This window comes from Pituophis catenifer, unplaced genomic scaffold, assembly GCF_029215685.1.
Source record: "Pituophis catenifer annectens isolate HBS135680 unplaced genomic scaffold, rPitCat1.0.hap2 SCAF_3, whole genome shotgun sequence".
Classification (NCBI taxonomy): Eukaryota; Metazoa; Chordata; class Lepidosauria; order Squamata; family Colubridae; genus Pituophis; species Pituophis catenifer.
The window spans coordinates 151908928-151929215 of NW_027256883.1; the positions used below are offsets into that span (position 1 = coordinate 151908928).

General features: G+C 40.4%; 1 protein-coding gene across 1 annotated transcript; it reads left to right on the forward strand.

The window, feature by feature from the left end:
* The first annotated feature begins 1632 nt into the window (after positions 1–1632).
* TTC22 (tetratricopeptide repeat domain 22) lies at positions 1633–17237 on the forward strand. The gene is made up of 7 exons (XM_070939520.1): positions 1633–2190; positions 4836–4891; positions 6700–6815; positions 8826–8944; positions 11115–11276; positions 12289–12441; positions 16707–17237. The coding sequence occupies exons 1-7, from the start codon at positions 1633–1635 to the stop codon at positions 17235–17237; spliced, it is 1695 nt and encodes a 564-aa protein (XP_070795621.1).
* The last annotated feature ends 3051 nt before the right edge of the window (positions 17238–20288 follow it).

Here is a 20288-nt window from a genome sequence, read left to right on the forward strand (position 1 = left end):
GTTGCAGCATCCCCATGGTCACATGATCAAAATTCAGATGCTTGGCAACTGGCATGTATTTATGGCGGTTGCAGTGTCCCGGAGTCTTGTGATCACCTTTTGTGACCTCCTGACAAGCAAAGTCAGTGAGGAAGCCAGATTCACTTACCAGCCGTGTTACTAATTTAACAACTGCAGAGGTTCACTTAACAACTGTGGTAAAATTGTAAAATGGGGTGAATCAACTGTCTCACTTAGCAATGGAAATTTTGGGCTCAATTGTGGCCATAAGTCAAGGACTACTTGGATGATAACAGAATTATTGTTTTCCCCGCCACTTCTTGCAACAGAAAAATCAAGGATTCTCCCATCCAAACAAAATACAGAATCAAACACAAACCTGGGAATGAATAATCAGTTTGGAAAAAACTGTGAGCAAGAAATCATAACCTGCCCTCCTCTTCTTCTTCTTCTTGTGCCATATCCATCATCGGACATTGGCGATCATGTTGGCGATCCTATTTTTATCAATAGCAACACAAAAAAATGCTGCTGAGTTTTGTCCAAACCAGTCCCTTAGATTTTGAAGCCATGATGTTCTTCTTCTGCCTGGACATCATTTGCCTTCAATCTTTCCTTGGAGGATTAAGTGAAGTATGCCGTATTTTTCTGAGTGTTGCATCATATGTCCAAAATATTCTAACTTTCCTGCCCTGTTGCATTATTCATCTTAAATTATAGACTGCTCTGTCTTTGTTCCAGAATCTATGTTCTGGAACAAGAGTCTTCAAACTTGACAACTTTAAGACACATGGATTTCAATTCCCAGAATTCGTCAGCCAGCATGACTGGCTGGGGGATTCTGGGAGTTGAAATCCATAAGTCTTAAAGTTGCCAAGTTTGGAGATTCCCTATTCTGGAACATAGCTATAGACAAACTGGAAACTTCAAATCACATATGACTTCAAAGTTTCCAGTCTCTTGAATATTTTTCTAAATTATGGTACTTAATGGAGCTGAAGCACAAAATTATTAATTACATTATGTTAATTTTATTATTCATATATGGACTGTTGTATCTATTCATTTAATTTTAAATGTAAATGAAATGAAGTTTAGTTTTTGTCTGGCCCCACCCTCTATGTTTTGAAGTGTGCTCCCAGCCAAGGTGATTCTCAGGCTCCAAACTCATCATAATGCATGGAGATCCCAGATAGATGATATGGAGAAAGATCTCTCCGGGCAACTGATTATGAAATCCATAATAGTGTTTCAGATTGTAGCTTGAACTATTAACCATTTTATATATAACTATGGTTTATTCAGAATGCCTGATTTCCATGCTCTCCTTTACCGTGTCTTGCTGATTATTGACCACTGGAACTGATTTCTACTTTGGGTGATTCACTGACCAAATGATGAATATGAAGCAGCAAGCTGACTAAGGAAGAAGAAGAGGCATTTAATCCGGCTCCTCCTTTTGCAGGCATCATGTGAATCAGCAGCTAAACCAGAAATACTGGTAAAAAAAAAAAAGAGGTGGAGAATTCAGAAAGGTAAACAAACTTGAAAGACGGAGAGAAAGCGAGGTAATCCTGGAAAGCTGCTGATTGAAGACTCCTGAACTGGTCAGGAGTCTTTCCGGCAGGGAAAATGGAAGAAACCACCGTGGACATTGACACTCTTATTGATGAGATGGACTACATTCCTGGTCACTTTCATCTAGATATGAATTTAAATTTTGAAACTTCTGCACCAATCAGCTTCCAAGGGAGAGACTTGAAGTTGAAGCGAGAAAGTCTACTCTACGAGTTGGAGTTTGAAACTGGCTCACAGCAATATGCCATTCAAAACCTTCTCGGGGTATTTTCCTTCTACCTGGAGGAAGTGGAGCAAGCCAAAGAGATTTTTCTGCATATCACTCAAGAACAGCCTGAGAACTTAAACGCTTGGGCCAACCTGGCCTACATTTATGACAGGTTGAACCAGGAGCAGGAAGAGGCTGAGTGCACTGAGCATCTCTCCAATTTAATGGGTTTGGATTCAGAAGACAAGGTGCAGGGAAATCCCCAGGACAGAGCAGCCCGTTGCCTGGCCGAACAGGGCTATGCTTATGCCTTTGATATCAGGCTAACAAACGAAGAGGAGAAGATGGAGAAACTGACTGTCGGTCTCACTCTCTACAGCAAGGCTCTGGCTTATGGAAAGCAGGTAAATAAGTTATCGTGTATCTTTGTATCATTTGTATTTAGTGGGAGACTGGAGTTCTATCACATACAGGTAGTCCTCGACTTACATTTTGACCGTTCAAAGTTACAAGGGACTGAAAAAAGTGACTTATGTTACAACCATTTTTCACACTTACAACTTTTGCAGCATCCTCGTGGTTTATGTAATTTACATCCAGACACTTGACAACTGACTCATATTTATGACGTCATGCGATCCCCTTTTGCGACCTTCTGTCAAGCAGAGTCAATGGGGAAGCTGGCTTCATTTAACCACAGTGTTACTGAACAACTGCGATGATTCACTTAGCATCGGTGGCAAAAAAGGGTTGTAAAACGGGGCAAAACTCACTTAATGTATGTCTCACTTTGCAACAGGAACTTTGGGCTCAATTGTAAATCAAGGACTACCTGCATACTGAACAAAACCCACGCAGGTGCCAAACACTGGGAGCTAAGAGTGGGGGGAATTTTGCAGGAGACAAAGTGGATTCTTAAGCATTCTGTGACTGGGATGACGTGGTATCAGGAGAAAATTCCTAATAGACTTCTTCAGGGTAATTTCTTTAAATATGTTGGGCTGTGTCAATATCCCTAGACACCATGAATATTGGCTATGCTGCAAGAGATCAACACGTGAAGGTCACCATGTTAGGGAAAAGGCTGGTCTTGTAAGATGACCTTTCACCAGCATCAAGACAAAGCACTAAGCTATTGCCTTCTTTGGGTGAAAGTGCAAGTTATTAGGCAGGCGGTAGATCTACAATTATGCTTACTACATTAAATAAAATATTTAAGCTTTTTCCATTTTAAGCCATGCTTTTCCTTTGAGCCAGGATTTTGCCCTGAACTGTCATGTTCACCAAGCTCCTTGTCCTGCATGAGGAAATGAAAATGGCAGTGCCAATGTGTAATAATGTGAAAAGGGTTTTTTGGCAGAATCTTAATTTTATCTGTTCTTCTGTGCAAGGTACAGAGCTATTCTGATGGCTGAGCATACTATGAGAACCTAGCCATTGTGGCTTATAAAGCAGTAGCTTATAAAGTGTGTTCTGCACAGTCTACAATAATTTAATCATCAAATCATGGTTACATTATGTTGTAGCAAATTTTGATCGTAGAGGAGTTAAACAGAGTAAATAAATAAGCCTTGGGACTCTGTAACTAATAGCTTCATGGTTGGCTGAAGCATTTTATAGCCATTTTTCTTATGGCTATAAGAAATATCCAGAAATAATCAGGGCAGGAAGGGTTTAGGTTAATAGGTTAAAACATTTGAAGTTGAATGTCAAGGGTATTTCTGAACAGCCCTGATCCATCCCAAACAGTATTAACTTTCAGTTTTCTAATTAGGATCTTCATTGTTGTGGTTAATTACACAGCCAGATAGATGTTTAGACTGGATTTGGCATTTTTATCCACTTGCCAACATCTGGGATAGGCAGATGTTGAGGTTTTGTGGTATATTATTATTGTGGTTGGTCACACAGTCAGCAAAATGTTTCAGATTTGATGTGGAATTTTTCTCCACCTGTCAAGACCTTCCCAAGGACATGGTATAGGCAGTTTTTTGTTTGTTATTGTTGTTACTCTTATTTTCTTGATTTAAGGCTGTTCCAAAGTTATTTCCTTCTTAATGCTCAGTTTATTCCCCCAACCACTAAAGGCCACAACACAAGACAGGAAGCTAAATTGTAACTATTTGTTATAGCACAATATTTACACTAAAGGGATGGTCTATGTTTAATTTTATATCATTGTGCAGGATCCAAAGTTCTTAGGCAGTGGAGAAAACAGACAGAATGGCATCAAAACAACCTTTATAAATATATTTTAAAGTGGTTGGCTTATAGACATATACAGTAAAAATATTGTTTTTTATCCTGAGCTTTCTGCAATATGAAAATTATTTTTTTGATCTGCTGTATTTGTGATCTTTTGAACTATTATCTATATAAAATAATGTTAGTGAAGTAACTCTATGATTTATAATCAATTACCAATTACTTTATTTATTAAAGATGATGTATTTGCATAAACTGGCATAGTTTCCAAGAAAAGGATGTTTTTTCAATGAAGATAACTCATCTGACTGATTTTACTGAATTTGTTAACTATGTATATGCATGAGAATATTCAGCCACAAGAAAGGATCTGCCTTTGCGTATGGTATAAAACTGTTCAAGTTTTGTTTCTGTTTTTTCTCTGTCTCTAAATGGTGTTTTGATTTTTATTGCAGCATTTAATTCCTACCTGCATTTTTTTTTTTAATGTTGCTCCTATAATTCCGTTAAATATATACACTAATATTTTTTAATGCCAGTCTCCTCTCTCAGTAGATTAGCAGGACAGGACAAATCATTACTGTTCAACATTTAATAGAGCTGATGATCTGGTTTTGCTTTTAATTTTTAGAATTGAATTTATTACATCAAATGTAAAGGATTTTAGATTTTGTGTTATGTGGTTTGTGGATCGGAGCAAGAACAGGGCTAGCAACTACAATCTTTAATTTCATGAAATAATGTTCTATGACTGGTACTGGGGGAATGCGATTACTCAGTCCCCAGTGCCTAATCAGATTCTTTTGTCCTTCCCACTCCCTTCCTCCCTTCCTCCCAATTTCAGATCCCTTTAGAGGAGAAACGGAGCTGGTACTTTGCCATGGCCACTCTGCACATCAGGTGAGACACGGGAAGAAGTCCAGAATGAAAATTCACCATCACTTGTCTCCTCAAAGAAAGGATATCAAAATTAAAAACAGAAGGAGAACATTTTGGGACAAAGTGGCAGAAGCTTCTTGTTCCACTGAAAGCTAGAACACAAACAGTTGTAGTCCTCAACTTGGAACCATTCTTTTAGTGACTGTTCAGAGTTACTAAAAAAAAAAGTTACCTATGAACGTTTTTCATACTTAAAACTGTTGCACTATCCCTGTGGTGATGTGATAAAAATTCGGATGCTTGGCAACTGGCATGTATTTATGACAGTTGCAGTGTCATGTGGTCATGTGATCACGTTTTGCAGCTTTCTGATGAGCAAAGGCAATGGAGAAGCCAGATTCACTTTACAAGTGCAAGTGCAGTGCTTCACTTAACCACTGTGGCTAGGAAGGTTGTAAAATGGGGCAAAACTCACTTAACATCTGTCTCAATGACAGAAATTTTGGGCTCAGTTGTGTTTGTCCATATAATGAATACCTGGATGAAATGTGATATTAGTTAAAATATATGCTGTGTGGTTTGAATCAGTATTTAGTAACTACTGTGAAAGTAATTCCCTAGATCAGTGATGGCAAACCTTTTTGCTGTCGCGTGCCAAAAGCGGGCGGAACACGGAGGGAGAGTCACATACGTGCTCACACCCATAATTCAATGTGCCCTGCCATCCCTCCCTGCACATGCGCATGCAACCCACACCCCTGCGCTCCCCCCGCTTTTGGCATATGATGGCCCAGTGGGCCCAGTAGGCCCGTTTTTTGCTCTCCTCAGGCTCCAGAGCCTTTCTAGGCACCTGGGGAGGTCGAAAACGGCCTTCCCCAACCCCCCCAGAGGCCTTCTCGAAGCCAGAAATAGCCAGTTTGCCGACTTTCGGTAGGCCTGGAAGGCCCGAAAACCAGCTGACTGGGGCGCACATGAGCGCCTGAGTTGAACTAGGGCAACGCTCGCATGCCCATCGATATGGCTCCACGTGCCACCTGTGGCACACGTGCCATAGGTTTGCCATCACAGCTCTAGATGTACTAGTAGAAACAACAAAATGTCTGAGACTTCTTGAAGGTTAGGAAATACATTAAAGCAGTGCTTTTTGTTGGAAAATTACTATGGCTAATTTGATCCCAGAACACACACAATCAATCTCTATATCCAGATCAGACCAAGCACACAACTGGCTTCCATGGCAAAGTGGTGATGAGGGGGTGAAAATAATGATTTGAATGAGGCAAGGTGGTTATCTGAAAACTTTCCATATCTGATTACTTTATACCAACTTACTTCTCTGGAATAATTTGGAAATCTCCCATTATCAAATTAAAAGTATGAATCAAAAGCTAACGGAAGTGGCTAACTCACAATGATATCATAAGTTTCCTCTGGACCATATCACCCTCCCTCTAGAACAGTGGTTCTCAACCTTCCTAATGGTGTGACCCTTTAATACAGTTCCTCATGTTGTGGTGACCCCCAACCATAAAATTATTCCTAAAACCATGGAAAATATTTTCCGATGGTCTTAGGCGACCCCTGTGAAAGGGTCGTTCGACCCCCCAAAGGGATCGCGACCCACAGGTTGAGAACCACTGCTCTAGAATATCACAGTTAGAAGCGGGTGGAAAGAATGGAATTCAAAGAAGTATTTCCAACATTTGATTGACTTTTTTTAAAAATTAATTTTATAGGATTTTTTTTAAATGTGTTGCCAATCAGTCCAGCAAATCCTGCATGTACACATCTGTATGTATGAATGATATTAGTTCCTCTTTTTGCTTCAGACTAGATGGGGTGTGGATGAACAAAGGTGAGGATGAGAAGAAGAGACTGACGGCTTTCAACAGAACTCTGGTTTTGCTTCAACAAGTACTGAAGTCATCTAATCTACACTACAGAGGTAGGAGAAATGGTTCATTTATCATTAGCCTGCAAAGGCTACAGCAAGGATCAGGCCAGGTCAAAACATTGGGATACCGTTGCCAGAATGCATGTATTTGCTTGCACACACATATACGCACTCAAAAATCTGGTAGCATCTTTTCTGATTGACAATTTGACAGAGCATAAGCTTGTGTGCTGCAAATCACTTGATCATATCCATAGAGTGTCTCAACTGATGTAGGTTTTTGAATTGGGATAGAGAAGGAGAAGAGAGGGCTAAATATGAGCTAAATAAATAAATTAATTAATTAATTAGGGAGAGGGCTAAATAAATCAGCTAAATATGAGCCAGCAGTGTGCAATGGCAGTTAAAAAAGACAATGCAATCCTAAATTGAATTAACAGAGGGATACAATCAAGATCAAGTGAGGTACTAATACCACTCTATAAAACGCTAGTAAGACCACACCTAGAGTACTGCATCCAGTTTTGGTCACCACACTATAAAAAAGATGTTGAGACTCTAGAAAAAGTGCAGAGGAGAGCAACCAGGATGATTAGGGGACTGGAGACTAAAACATATGAAGAACAGTTACATGAACTGGGCATGGCTAGTCTAGAGAAGAGAAGGACCAGGGGAGACATGATAGTTGTCTTCCAATACTTGAGGGGTTGCCACAGAGAGGAGGGGGTCAGGCTGTTTTCCAAAGCACCTGAAGGCCAGACAAGGAATAATGGATGGAAACTGACCAAGGAGAGATTCAATCTAGAAATGAGGAGGAATTTTCTGGCAGCGAGAACAATCAGCCAATGGAACAGCTTGCCTTCGGAAGTTGTGGGAGCTTCAACACTTGAGACTTTCAAGAAAAGATTGGACTGCCATTTGTCAGAAATGGTGTAGGGTCTCCTGCTTGAGCGGGGGGTTGGACTAGATGACCTATAAGGTCCTTTCCAACTCTGTTAATCTGTTAGGGAAAACAGATTGGTTGTTGCCATGGACCAATATGGCTCATTTCCTACAACACCCAAATGCACACATATACAAATATACGTACACAATTCCATTCTCTTACTAGCTCAATTTCAATCAATCAAACAATTAGAACAGAGCTGAAAGGAAACCTTCTAATCGAACCCCCTTTTCAAGCAGGAGACCCTATACCATTTCAGACAAGTAGCTGTCCAGTCTCTTCTTAAAAACTTCCAGCATGAAGCAACCACAACTTCTGATGGCAAGCTGTTCCACTACTTAATTGTTCTCACTGTTAGGAAATTTGTCCTTAATTCACACACGTTATCAGAAGGGTTACCCCCCAGGTTGATTGCAATCAGTTCTGGATACTCAGATGCTTTAGTCTCGGTAATGTCATGGATCTGAAAGAGCATTCTGTACATTTCTAGCATTTTTATTGTTATTCCCAGGGTATTTTCATTTGGAAAAAAAAAACGATCCCGGAGTCTATTGATTAAAATAATATATGCAGGCACACAAATGAATTTTTTTTAGAAATGCAGAGAGATATAAACAGAACGATGAATATGTAAGTACTGTATGTGGGCATTTACTTATTGCAATTATTTAAATAATGTGAGCTGCAAAAAATTTTCGCTGATCTCTACTTTCCATCAACTTTAGATGTTCAGAAGCAGTGAAGAAAAGAAGAATGCTCTAATGCATGTCTCCCATGAGTGAACTCAAGTTTTGGTGACTTGATAGACATATCCCTGTCTATTAAGTCTCTATCTTGGCAGCATTACATAAGTAGTTTGGAGTTATCCTCCAAGATATCTTTTCAATTTCAGTTTAGCCTACAGGTCTATATTTCCCTGATGGTTCCCCATTCAGATATTAACCGGGACTAAACCATCTTAGCTAGAATGTAGAAAACCCTTTCTATACCTATACCATCCCAGGGTCTGTCTGCAATTAGTAAGTAAAAATTTAAGTTTAATAATAAAGCAGAAACTTCCCCTTTATTTTTGAATGGAATGATCTGCTCTGAAGTATATCTTACTTTTTCTCTAGCTTTGGCCTGGTGCTATCTTGGGATGCTACTAGAAAGGAAATATTCTTTCTCAACTACTCCCCCGGGCATTAATGACTCTGGTTATGCTGGAACTGATCCTCTGGATTGCTTTGGAAAGGTAGGCTGATATAATTAATCATTACAAAAAGACAAAGACAGGAATGGTACCCAGTTTCCCAACATTTTTTTAAAGACAATATTGCAATAGCAATAGTACTTAGACTTATATACTGCTTCATAGTGCTTTTATCTAACGGCTCTCTAAGTGGTTTACAGAGTCAACATATTGCCCCCAACAATCTGGGATTTTACCGACCTCAGAAAAATGGAAGGCTGAGTCAACATTGATTCTGTCAGGATCGAACTGCTGGCAGTGGGCAGAGTTAGCCTGCAATACTGCATTCTAACCACTGCACCACCATTTATTTATTTATTTATTAGTTCGATTTATATGCCGCCCTTCTCGGGAGACTCAGGGCGGCTTACAATGCATTAAGCAATAGCCTTCATACTTTTGTATATACCTGCTCAGTAGGTCTTTTTGGCCCTCCCTAAGCGGTGTTCTATTTTATACAAAGTCAGGTTATTGCCCCCACAAACCGGGTCTTCATTTTACCTACCTCGGAAGGATGGAAGGCTGAGTCAACCTTGAGCCTGGTGAGAATTGAACTCGCAGTAATTGCAGGCAGCTGGCAGCTAAGTGTTACTTTAACAGCAGTTTTAGTCTGCTGCGCCACCAAGGCTCATTAACCACCATGGCTCATAATACTGTATATTAGATGCTTCTTTGTTTAATGTTCTTCCTACTGCATAACACATAACTAGCACTATATCTTCCTTCGCCATTTTCTTCCTTTTTACAAGTGGAATTCAAAGTTGATTGCTTCTCTCAACACTGTGGGTAAAGTTTACCCTTCCCAATCCTAAATTGAGCACATGCACACCCCTAAACTTCACTGCAAGGGGAAGGGGAAATGCATAGCACGGCAGCTTGCTGATTGGTTAGTTGGAAGCAGGCGCAAAGAATTGTGGTTGCGCTGGTAATCTAACCTGAGCTGGGTACCTCCATCTCTATGCTAGCAACCTCAGCCTCCCAACAGGCTGCATTGGATAGTACAAGCTCAGCCATTTGCATGAGTGTCTGCAGAATGCTGACCAGGAAATTCTGCTTGATCATGATCGCATTCATGCAGTTTTTTCCAAGGGGTGTTGACAATACTTCAAATCTTATTTTTAAGACAGGAAGTTTGAGGCGTTTATGTGGGGACAAGTTCAGTCCACACAGAAATGTGGAGGCAACACATACTACATCCCATTCCTTTTTTTTTACAAAGGAAGGAGTACTTAGAACAAGGAGGGTATTCCCAGAAGAAATACTTCAGAACTATAACGAAAGGATGGTTTTATTGGTTTCATCTTCTCCTTTGTATGCAAGCAAGAGAAGCAGAAAGCTTCTTCCAAGCTTCACAATTACAAAGGAGGAAGAGGAGGCATGTTGCTCATCTGCTTATATTCTACTGTAATCCTATCTCACTGATATAAGGAATATTCCTAAAGCTTTAAACATTAACCAAGTCTAAATAATTGAATATGCCTTTTCTTTGTGGTGGCACAGTGGTTAGAATGCAGAATTACAGGCTAATTCTGCCGACTACCACAAGTTCGATTCTCACCAGCTCAAGGTTGACTCAGCCTTCCATCCTTCCGAGGTCAGTAAAACGAGGAACCAGATTTTTGGGGGCAATCTAAACTATAAACTGCTTAGAGTGGACTGTAAAGCACTGTGAAGTGGTATATAAGTCTAAGTGCTATTGCTATTCAATTGCTTTGCTAAATCTTCAATTCCTTCTAGAGAACTGGCCAAGTATATTTTTTTCAGCCATGAATTAAAGATGAGGGCATGTCCAAAATGGCATTAAAAATGTCTTGGCAGACAGCTGAGGGCCTTTACATGTCTTGGACTCCGAACCCTCTCAGCCCAACCACCTGGCTGATGATTATGGAAGATGTAATCTAATGCAGCATCTAGGTGGGGGTGATTGTGAAAATGATTGCTGAATTCAACACCTTTCTTGGACATTAAGTCAAAATGAGTAACCAGGCTTTTACAGGAACAACAAATATTAACATAGTAGAGAAATCCCTTCTTTGACTCACTTGCCATCTAACACAACTGGCCAAAGAGCTCCACCTTTTAACCTGTGTCCAAATTGTGAATATAACTGATCATAGTTTTCCCTGTTCATGACAACTGGTGATTAATGGAGAAAAATGTATTTGATTTTAAGGCAATAGAGGTTGCTAGAGATAATCCACCTGTTCTCAACCGCCTGTCAAAAATCTTCCATTTCCTTGGCAAGCTGGAGATGGCAATGGCAGTTTGCAACATGGCTCTGGATGTAATCCCTGATCCAGGACTTAACTGGCAAGCATATTGTATGCGTGCTAAGGTAAGTAGCTCACCTTAAAACAATTCACCTGGTCACATAGCAAAACACCTGGGAATATTTTTGTACAGATGATTAAAGTTAGTGCTTATTTTGTCAGTGCAGTCCTACCCAATGATAGCATTTCCAAAGGATCCAATGCCTTTTTTAAAAAAAATATTTTATGACATCAAACTAATTGGACACAATTGAACAGAATTTTTTAAAAAGGTAAGAGTCTTGATGGCACAGTGGTTAGAGTGCAGTACTGCAGGCTACTTCTGCTGACTGCTGGCTGCTTGCAATTTGGCAGTTCAAATCCCACCAGGCTCAAGGTTGACTCAGCCTTCCATCCTTCCGAGGTGGGTAAAATGAGGATCCAAATTGTTGGGGGCAATATGCTGACTCTGTAAACTGCTTAGAGAGGCTGTGAAGCATTGTAAAGCATTATATAAGTCTAAGTGCTATTGTTGCTATTTCTATATACATTTAACTGTATACATAATGTCAATGACATTGACATTAAAAGGAGCTATAGCAGACAATTTGACCAACACATTGAAAGTCTGAAGGTTTCAGAACTCTTCATCTAGAAAGCCCTAGGTTTTCAACCCAAACTTCCTGCCTTGGTATGCCCAAAGGTGCTTTTTTCAAGAGGCAATCTTGAATCTCCATAGACATCTGCCTTGGAGTAGTTGTTTGGTAGTTTGCCATCTCTTATTTTCCAAGTGAACGTCTTAGTTAGCAACTTTTTCCTTAGGCTAATGTTTCTCAACCTTGGGAAATTTAAAATATGGACTTCAGCTCCCAGAACCTGAGCCATTTATGCTGCTGGGAAATTCTGGGAGTTGAAGTCCACACATCTTAAGTGGGAGGGGCACTGCCCTTAGACAGATCACACCTCTCTGCTCCCTTCTAGGAGGCTCAAAAGCAGAGAAAGCCACATGGGTTATAATTTCTCTCTTTCAGCAGCTTCCCAAGGTTTTAGCAGTGATAAAACCAAATCATCAACTGAGCTCTATACATCTATCTTTAGATGCTGATTAAACTGTATTTACGGCATGTGGAACGTGTGAAGATAGGCTTGGCTGAAATGCCAGACCAGAGCAACCTTTTGGGGGCCAAAGTTGATCTTGAAAAAGTCATCAAAGTCCATCCCTGCCTGAAAACTTACTTTGATCTTGGCCAGGTAAGTGAAATCATCCATGCTGTCCATATATTTTCACCGAGTTCACTATTTTCAGGAACTTCCAGATGGAGAATAGTAAGCTACTTTGGGTACTAAACCAAAGGCTTTGGGTAGCTATTCCATTTGTTTTTCCTGACAAAAACAGGCAGAAGGATTGATGGAAAGAGAGGTGAGATGCACAGAAAGAAAACAATGATGTTGGAATCCCTTTTAAAAGGCTATCCTTAAAGTCTGGTGATGGTAGATTAGAAGTCTAATCAGATGATAAAAAGTTGTTATTCAGCAAACTACAGTATAGAGCTAAAGAATTGTTCTTATTTGTTCAAAATCAATTGGCTCCCATTTTAAAAAAATACCTGTTCATGGATTTATTAAACTGATACAGCCAATCAAGAATAGCAGTATCCACATGCACTTAGAATGTCACATCGTTCACACACACTTCCTGAGTGAAGAGGCCCTGCATCAAAATGCTTCAATGTTGCTCGTGTCACTTTGACTGCTCTTCACACAGACACACGCACACACCCCAGTCACAAAATAGTCTAAGAAAATAGTCTGAGAAAAACAGAATAAATGTAATTTTAAAAATGCAACTTGCAATAATTAAAACCAGCAGAAAATAACAGCAATTCAGCATACTTTTTTTTAGTAGAAAAAAAAAAATCAGATTAAAAAGACCAAACTAGTCAGAGACTAAATGTACTATATTTAAAGCATAGGTTTGTTGATTTAAAAGTTCTACTACATATAGATGTACACATACATACACATAGACCAGTGGTGACATTCAAATTTTTTCCCTACCAGTTCTGTGGGCGTGGCTTGGTGGGGGGTGTCCTGTGACTGAGTGGGTGTGGCCAATTCGATGTCACTCACGCCCATGCCCACTCAGTCACATGACCCCACCACCAAGTCACGCCCACAGAACCCAGTAGGAAAAAATGTGTATATGAGCACGAGAAGGGCTCATAGTAAATGCTGTGGCAGAGAGAAGCCGAACTTCTCTCCCTCCATTCACAGCAGAACTGCTGCAGCCTGTCCCTTTAAGGTAGTCCCTGGGAGGGAGGGGGCCGGGGGGAACCATAAAGGGAGCAGCAGCTCCGCTGTAAATGGAGGGAGAAAAGTCTCACCCTATAGGGCAGGGATGGGTGGGCGGGTCAAGCGGCTGGAAGGGGTGAGCGAGCGACTGGAAGGGGTGGGTGACCGGGAAAGCGGGCAACCAGGCGGGCGTGGGAGGAGCCAACCAGAGGTGGTTTTTACTGGTTCGGCAAACCGATTCAAATCGTCCCTACCAGTTCGCCCGAGCTGGTCTGAGCCGGATGAATTTCATCCCTGAGATAAATGTACACATACACATGCACATGCACATACACTGTACATATACATGCAATCCAGTTAAATTCTGGTTTAGATACATATTTGCACATGACACTGCTAAGCAGTGGTGGGTTGCTCCCGGTTCGGACCGGTTCGCAAGAAGCAGTAGTAAAAATTTGTAGTAGTTTGGAGAATTGGTAATAACATTGGCTGGCCCCGCCCCTGAACCGGTCCCCGGCCCGGTTGCCGGTCGCTTACCCTGCCCACCTCATCAGAGGCTTTTTTTTTACTTTGAAAAGCATTTTTTCTACAACCTCTTCGGCTGAAGAGATTGTAGGAAAAAAAATGCCTTTAAAAGCCTCTGGTGATCCCAGCTGAGTTGCCTGATCATCAGAGGCCTTTAAAAGCATTTTTTCTGCAACCTCTTAAGGTTGTAGAAAAAATGCTTTTAAAAGTTAAAAAAAAAAGTTGGCCACACCCACCCAGTCACATTACCCCCCCACCAAGCCACGCCCACAAAATAAGTCACGCCCACAGAACCAGTAGTAAAAAAATTTAGAACCCACCCCTGGTCCTAAGGGAGGTGTTAGGTGACCCATTCTGGTAGAAGGGTTAATAGCTGAAATGTGCCTCACCTTCATTAATTCTAGGAAAGCCCAGGCAGAAGAACATAAAATCTAGAAATAGTTTTACAAAAAATGATTGACAGTGAGATAGTGAGATAAATTACCCCAAACTCTTAAGGTCTCTTTTGTTTCCTATGTGCTGCTGAATCTTAAAGTTTAGGGGTTTTTTAGTAATAGTAGTAGTACAGTAGTAATAATAGTAAGGGCATCCATCTCCCAAAAGTGACTCTTGGTGGCATTCCAGGGTTAAAACCACAACTGCAAGTAACCAAACCCAGCACTGGAGGCCATGAACACAATCCAGCTCATCAGAATAACCTAACCACATTAACCAGCCTAACCACACGGCCCAAGTCTCTTTATTTAACAGAGATCCAGCAAGATCTGTATGATCCTTGTACTTTGGACAGATTTGGGCAGATGTACTCTGAAAATCCAGCTTTCTGAGACTTTGGATTACTGAAGCAAGGAAGTGCTGTTTTTCCTCTTGCCAACACTGGGGAGATCAGGCTGCCTGCTGATTTTATCAGATTAACAGAGTTGGAAGGGACCTTGTAGGTTATCTAGTCCAACCTGCTGCCCAAGTAGGAGACCCTACACCATTTCTGACAAATAGAAGTCCAATCTCTTGTTTTCCACAAGTTCCCCATCCCAGAACTTTTCTTGATAACGTTCCCCTGATTTGATTCAGTATCACCAACTTTTTTTTTTTTTTTTTTTTGGTTTCTATTTTTGTAGCATGGTCCTTTTCATTTTCTGCCCAGTAGCTTCTGCATTGGCTTATTAAACCTGTTCTGCAGCAGCATTGTCTTAGGGAAATTCTCTATTAAAGAGTCTGCCCAAGGCAAGGATGACCAACGTCATCCACATATCCTTTGGACATACCTTCTAGCAGTGCAAGATAGCTGGCCTGGACTGAAGGGGTTTTAATGGGAATTTTAGATTCTTTTATTGTTTGAATTTTAATTTGGACTTGTTGCTTATTGCTGTGAGCTGCTCTGAGTCCTTGTGGAGAAAGGGCGGCATATAAGTCCGATAATAAATAAATAAATAAATAAATAAATAAATAAATAAATAAATAAATAAATAGTGCAATCAAAAATATCTGTGTTAAGATCTAGCACACCCTCTTTTTTTTGAGAAAAAAACCCTAAACTTCTAAAAGAATAGAAGAAAGAACTTCCTAGCTTCCTAAGTGCAGAGGTGGGTTTCAGCAGGTTCTGATCAGTTCTGAAGAACCGGTAGCGGAAATTTTGAGTAGTTCAGAGAACCGGTAAATACCACCTCTGACTGGCCCCCACCCCCATTTATTCTCTGCCTCTTGAGTCTTAGCTGATCGGGAGGAAATGGGGATTTTGCAGTAACCATCCCCTGCAGTGGGGAGGGAATGGAGATTTTACAGTACCTTTCCCCTGCCACGCCCACCAAACCATACCCACAGAACTGGTAGTAAAAATTTTTGAAACCCACCACTGCCTAAGTCAGGGGTCTGCAACCTTAAATACTCAAAGAGCCATTTAGACCCATTTCCTACAGAAAAGAAAACACCGGGAGCCACAAAACCTGGGTGGGCATGGCCAACTCGATGTCACTCAGTTCCACCAGTCACATGACCCCCCTAGTCATGCCTACCCAGCAGGCCAGTAGGGCAGAGAACCAGTTGTTAAAAAACACAGGGAACCCCAAAATCCTTTTGACATACAGTATCTCTCTCCCCTACCTCCCTCTCTCCCCCCCTCCCTCTCTCTCTGTATCTCTCTATATCTGCCCTGGCTGCTTCTCCATCCCCCACTGTTGCCCTTACCTTCTCAGGCCAGGCGAGGAGTGACTGGGAGGGGAGGGCGAGCAGAAAGGCCAGCCAGTGGTAGGATGACCTGGCAGGGAGCCACAGCAGAGGGCCCAAAGAGCCACATGCGGCTCCGGAGCCGCCAGTTGCTGATCCCTGGCCTAAGTGGTATTAAATTCATGGTATGTTGACCAAAGAAACAAGAAAAAGAAAAAAAGGAGCAACAGTCCTTCCCATAATGGAAGGAATGTATCAGAACTTTCCGCATGCTGATTTTTCACCTCTGCAGAATGATCAGAATCTGATGCTAAAGTTGTTAAAACTTTGCAATCCAGGATGCACCTCCTTGTAAAATATTTCATGATCGATCATAGATGCGGGGGTGGGGGGACGGGACGATTTCTTCAAGCGCTGAAGTTTACGATTGCTGTTTTCCACATCCTGTGGACTTCTTGATTCTTCTGATAAAAAGATGATGCTTTTTTAACATGTATGACCTTGGGGTATTTTTCTCCCATTTTTAAAATTTCTAGGTGTATTACTACTTGGGAGTAGATGCTATGCAGGAGCTTTTCCTTGTGGATGAAAACTCCCTCAACAAAGCCCTGGTGCTCTTTGCTAAAGCCATGGAATTAGACCTGGGAAATGTCTTGCCTGAACTCCAGGTGCTGAAAGGGAAATGTCTTTGGATTAAAAACGAGCCGCTGGAAGCCATGGAGTGCTTCAAGCAAGCCATAGAGCTGGACGATGTAGGTTCCACACATAGAGAGAGCTTCCGGTGCTTAATGGAGCTGCTGCTGAGCCTGTTTGCTCAGAAGAGGATTAACATAGAGATGCTAATGAAGGAGGTAGAGCTGTGGGTGAAGAAGGCGGAAGAGAAATATCCAAACCAGCAAGTGCAACAGGAACTTCGACTGGTCTGTCGGCATCACACCAGTGAGGTGCTTGAACTTTCCAAAGCTATGCTGGCTCGAGGGAAGACCGAACTGGTGAAGCTACTTTTTGAGACCATGAAATGTGATTTTAATCGACCCAGGCTGAGTGAACGTTCATTCTCCTTTTGACCTGCTGCTTCAAGTATCTCTTCATTTATCTACTACCCCAGTAGTTAAAGTCTCTTCATTAAGCAGAAAGAAACTATATGTTTGAGAGCCATAATGCTTTCTACAGACTCAAATACCTTATGTACCTCTGGAGAAACCAGTTATAGTGATCTTCCAAAATGTCTGTTCTTTCTCTTTCTGTGTCTTTTTTTTTAAAAAAAAATAATACATTCAAAAATATGGATGCATTGAATCTTGCACATATAGAAGTGTTTGTGCATGTTATATTCATTTGCACTGAAGCAAAATTAGTGTATTTGTTTTTAAACCTAATCAAATTCTTAAAGGAGTCAGACAAGATATCAGAGAAAAGAGGGGAAGGAACAAAGAAATTATGAAAAATAAGTGAAATGTTTAAGCAAGGGAGTCTGTACTTTACACAGTGCTGATACTGTACCACAGCCTCCATCTTAGAACCAGTTTTGAACTGCAGATCTTAGCATATGAAAATTGGTTCTTTAGCAATAGCACTTATATACCACCTCATAACCCTCTCTAAGTCGTTTACAGAGTCAGCATTTGCCCCCAACTATCTGGGTCCTCATTTTACCAACCTTGGAAAGATGGAAGGTTGAGTCAACCTAGAGCCGATCAGGATCAAACTGCTGGCAGTCAGCAGAATTAACCTGCAATACTGCACTGTGCCACTACGGCTGTTTAACATGTTTAGACAAAAACGTTTGAAGATTCCTGATTTATGTTGCAGTCCCATTTATGCCTCCAGGTAACTAAAGCTCCTTCAAACTGAGCTTGACTTCTAATATCTATGTTGTTTTCCTAACCACATGATAAAAGCAATTGACTTGTCTTCTTCCAGGAGTATTTTTAACTTCCCAGTCTAGCTTGCGGTTCCTATTTTTCCTAGTGGTGCTTCAGTCTAAGTGCTAAGGAGATCCACCCTGTTTATCTCTTTGATATTTACTTGAAGCTATTCTAATAGTAATGAATACTATTGCAGTTTCCATTGTTTATCAGATTACAAGTCATTAATGTGGGAAAGGCGCTAAGATGTAGAATAGAGATAGAGAATCAGCAGGCCTCACAGATAGAACTACACTACCCAGTAACTATACCAGCCAGTATGTCCAACAGGGATGCTAAGAATTCAATAACATCTGAATGGCCACAACTTCTTGTGTGGGTTAGAAGCCAGTTAAGAATCTTGCTCTCTTGTTTTGAATGAGATAGCTATTGTTATCCGAATGTGTAGAGAAGACACATTTTGCGCTTCCTAGAATTAGATATAAAAAGAAGCCTGTATTTGGTTGACAATTTACGGACTTTGATGTGCAAGGCTTCTATTAGATCTTTAGCATATGGAATATCTTTTGCTTCCATTTATATTCTATAACATTTGTAATTTATTTTTTAAAATGTCATAATTCTCCAAGAAAATCAAGCCCAGGCAGCAGGAATTTTTCACCATGTCAGGGAACAGAGAGCATAAAACTGATAGTGATCATAAACATTTTAATTTCATTTAAATGGTAAACTAACTTGTGTATGTCAAGTCAAAAGAAAATTCCATGATCTTCACTCTAGTATCAGAAAATGACAATTGCAGCATAAACCTCTTTATGAATATAAAAATTTGTGGAGCAAAAGATCCCATGGCCAGCACAAATGATACTAACCACACTCTCTTGGTCTGACCTGAGGTGAAAAAATTATCACTCATTATACTTTTAAGCTATCTCCATTTAACGTTTAATTATATACATAAACACACATAAGAAATATTTTTAAAATGCAAGCTACAGTTTCTTGAATAAAGAAAACACCCTTCCCCTACAGATAATGTGTGAATAAGCTGTCCAATACAAAATAATCATCATAATCATCATCATCATCAAATTTATATGCCACCCTTCTCCCAATAAAGCAATTCTGGGCAACTTACAAAGAGTAAGCTATGCAGGCATACCAAGATCAAAAGCAGATCCTGAGGTATCTCACCTATATCACCTTCATCTTTGAGTGTGTGTCACTCTCCAAATTAAATTAAATATTCAACAGTAATTCATACAGTATAATTTCTAAAAGTCATACTTAATTCAAAAAGCCATTTTCATCTGGAATCAAAGAAGTGCTACTATTTGTTTGGGTTTGTGACAAAGAGTAGAACATGCACGCACACATGCTTAATTCTTTCTTTGTCAGTTTTATTTATTATATTACTGCTTTTATACTTTATCTTATATCTAATATATCTTTATTTTATGTACGTAACAGAATTCTGGCAAACTATATGTTGGGTTCTGGAAGATCTCCAGAAGACATTGAGTAGGACCCAAACTGCATTATAATATAAGAACATATATGCCTTATATATCTTCAGTCCAGCCCCCCTAAATTTGATACCTGTCACTTATTTTAGACTTCAGCTTTCATAGTCTCCTAGTTGCCTCTGTGATTCTCTCTAATTACCTGTCCTGTACCAGCAGCCAGCATCTTGGGACAATTTTTCATGCCCAAGTCAATGTTCTACCTAACAGTTTTTGAGGTGGCAGGAAACTATTACTATGAAATTTGCTCTCATCGTTGGCAGTACCTACCCTGTTACAAACAGGGTATTAGAAAATTGTGTTATCTTTATTTATGCTACTTCAAGAACAAATATGGATGCATTACTCAATGTTCTTATCCTCTTGTTTCCCCCATCCCCAAAAACATTAGCAGACAACCTCTCCCAATCTTCTTCATGTGGGGTGGCAATCAGGAGGAGCAAACTTTCAGAGACAGCTAGGTTGACTGGTTTGGCCATCAGCCAAAACTCACTTCTATACAAGTATTTTGCACTACTGCTTCCACCAAAAGGCAGACTCCCTTGGCTCTCCTTATTACTTGACATGACGGCAATGAGACAATGACGCTTGCAAATGTGAATATTTCAATCTACTAGCCCAGTATTTTTTTTAAAGCTGATACTTCAGAAAAAATATTAAAAGATAAGCATCTTATGATGGTATAAAGGGCAAAGCTGTCTTTTCCTGGAATGTTGATACGTCTTAT

Bases quoted from the DNA above. Each gene is read 5' to 3' on its own strand.
- TTC22 (XM_070939520.1), top strand. From the start codon at position 1,633: ATGGAAGAAACCACCGTGGACATTGACACTCTTATTGATGAGATGGAC. The intron at 6,816-8,825 runs GTAGGAGAAATG...CTTTTTCTCTAG, and splicing joins ATCTAATCTACACTACAGAG to CTTTGGCCTGGTGCTATCTT. The intron at 12,442-16,706 runs GTAAGTGAAATC...TAAAATTTCTAG, and splicing joins CTTACTTTGATCTTGGCCAG to GTGTATTACTACTTGGGAGT.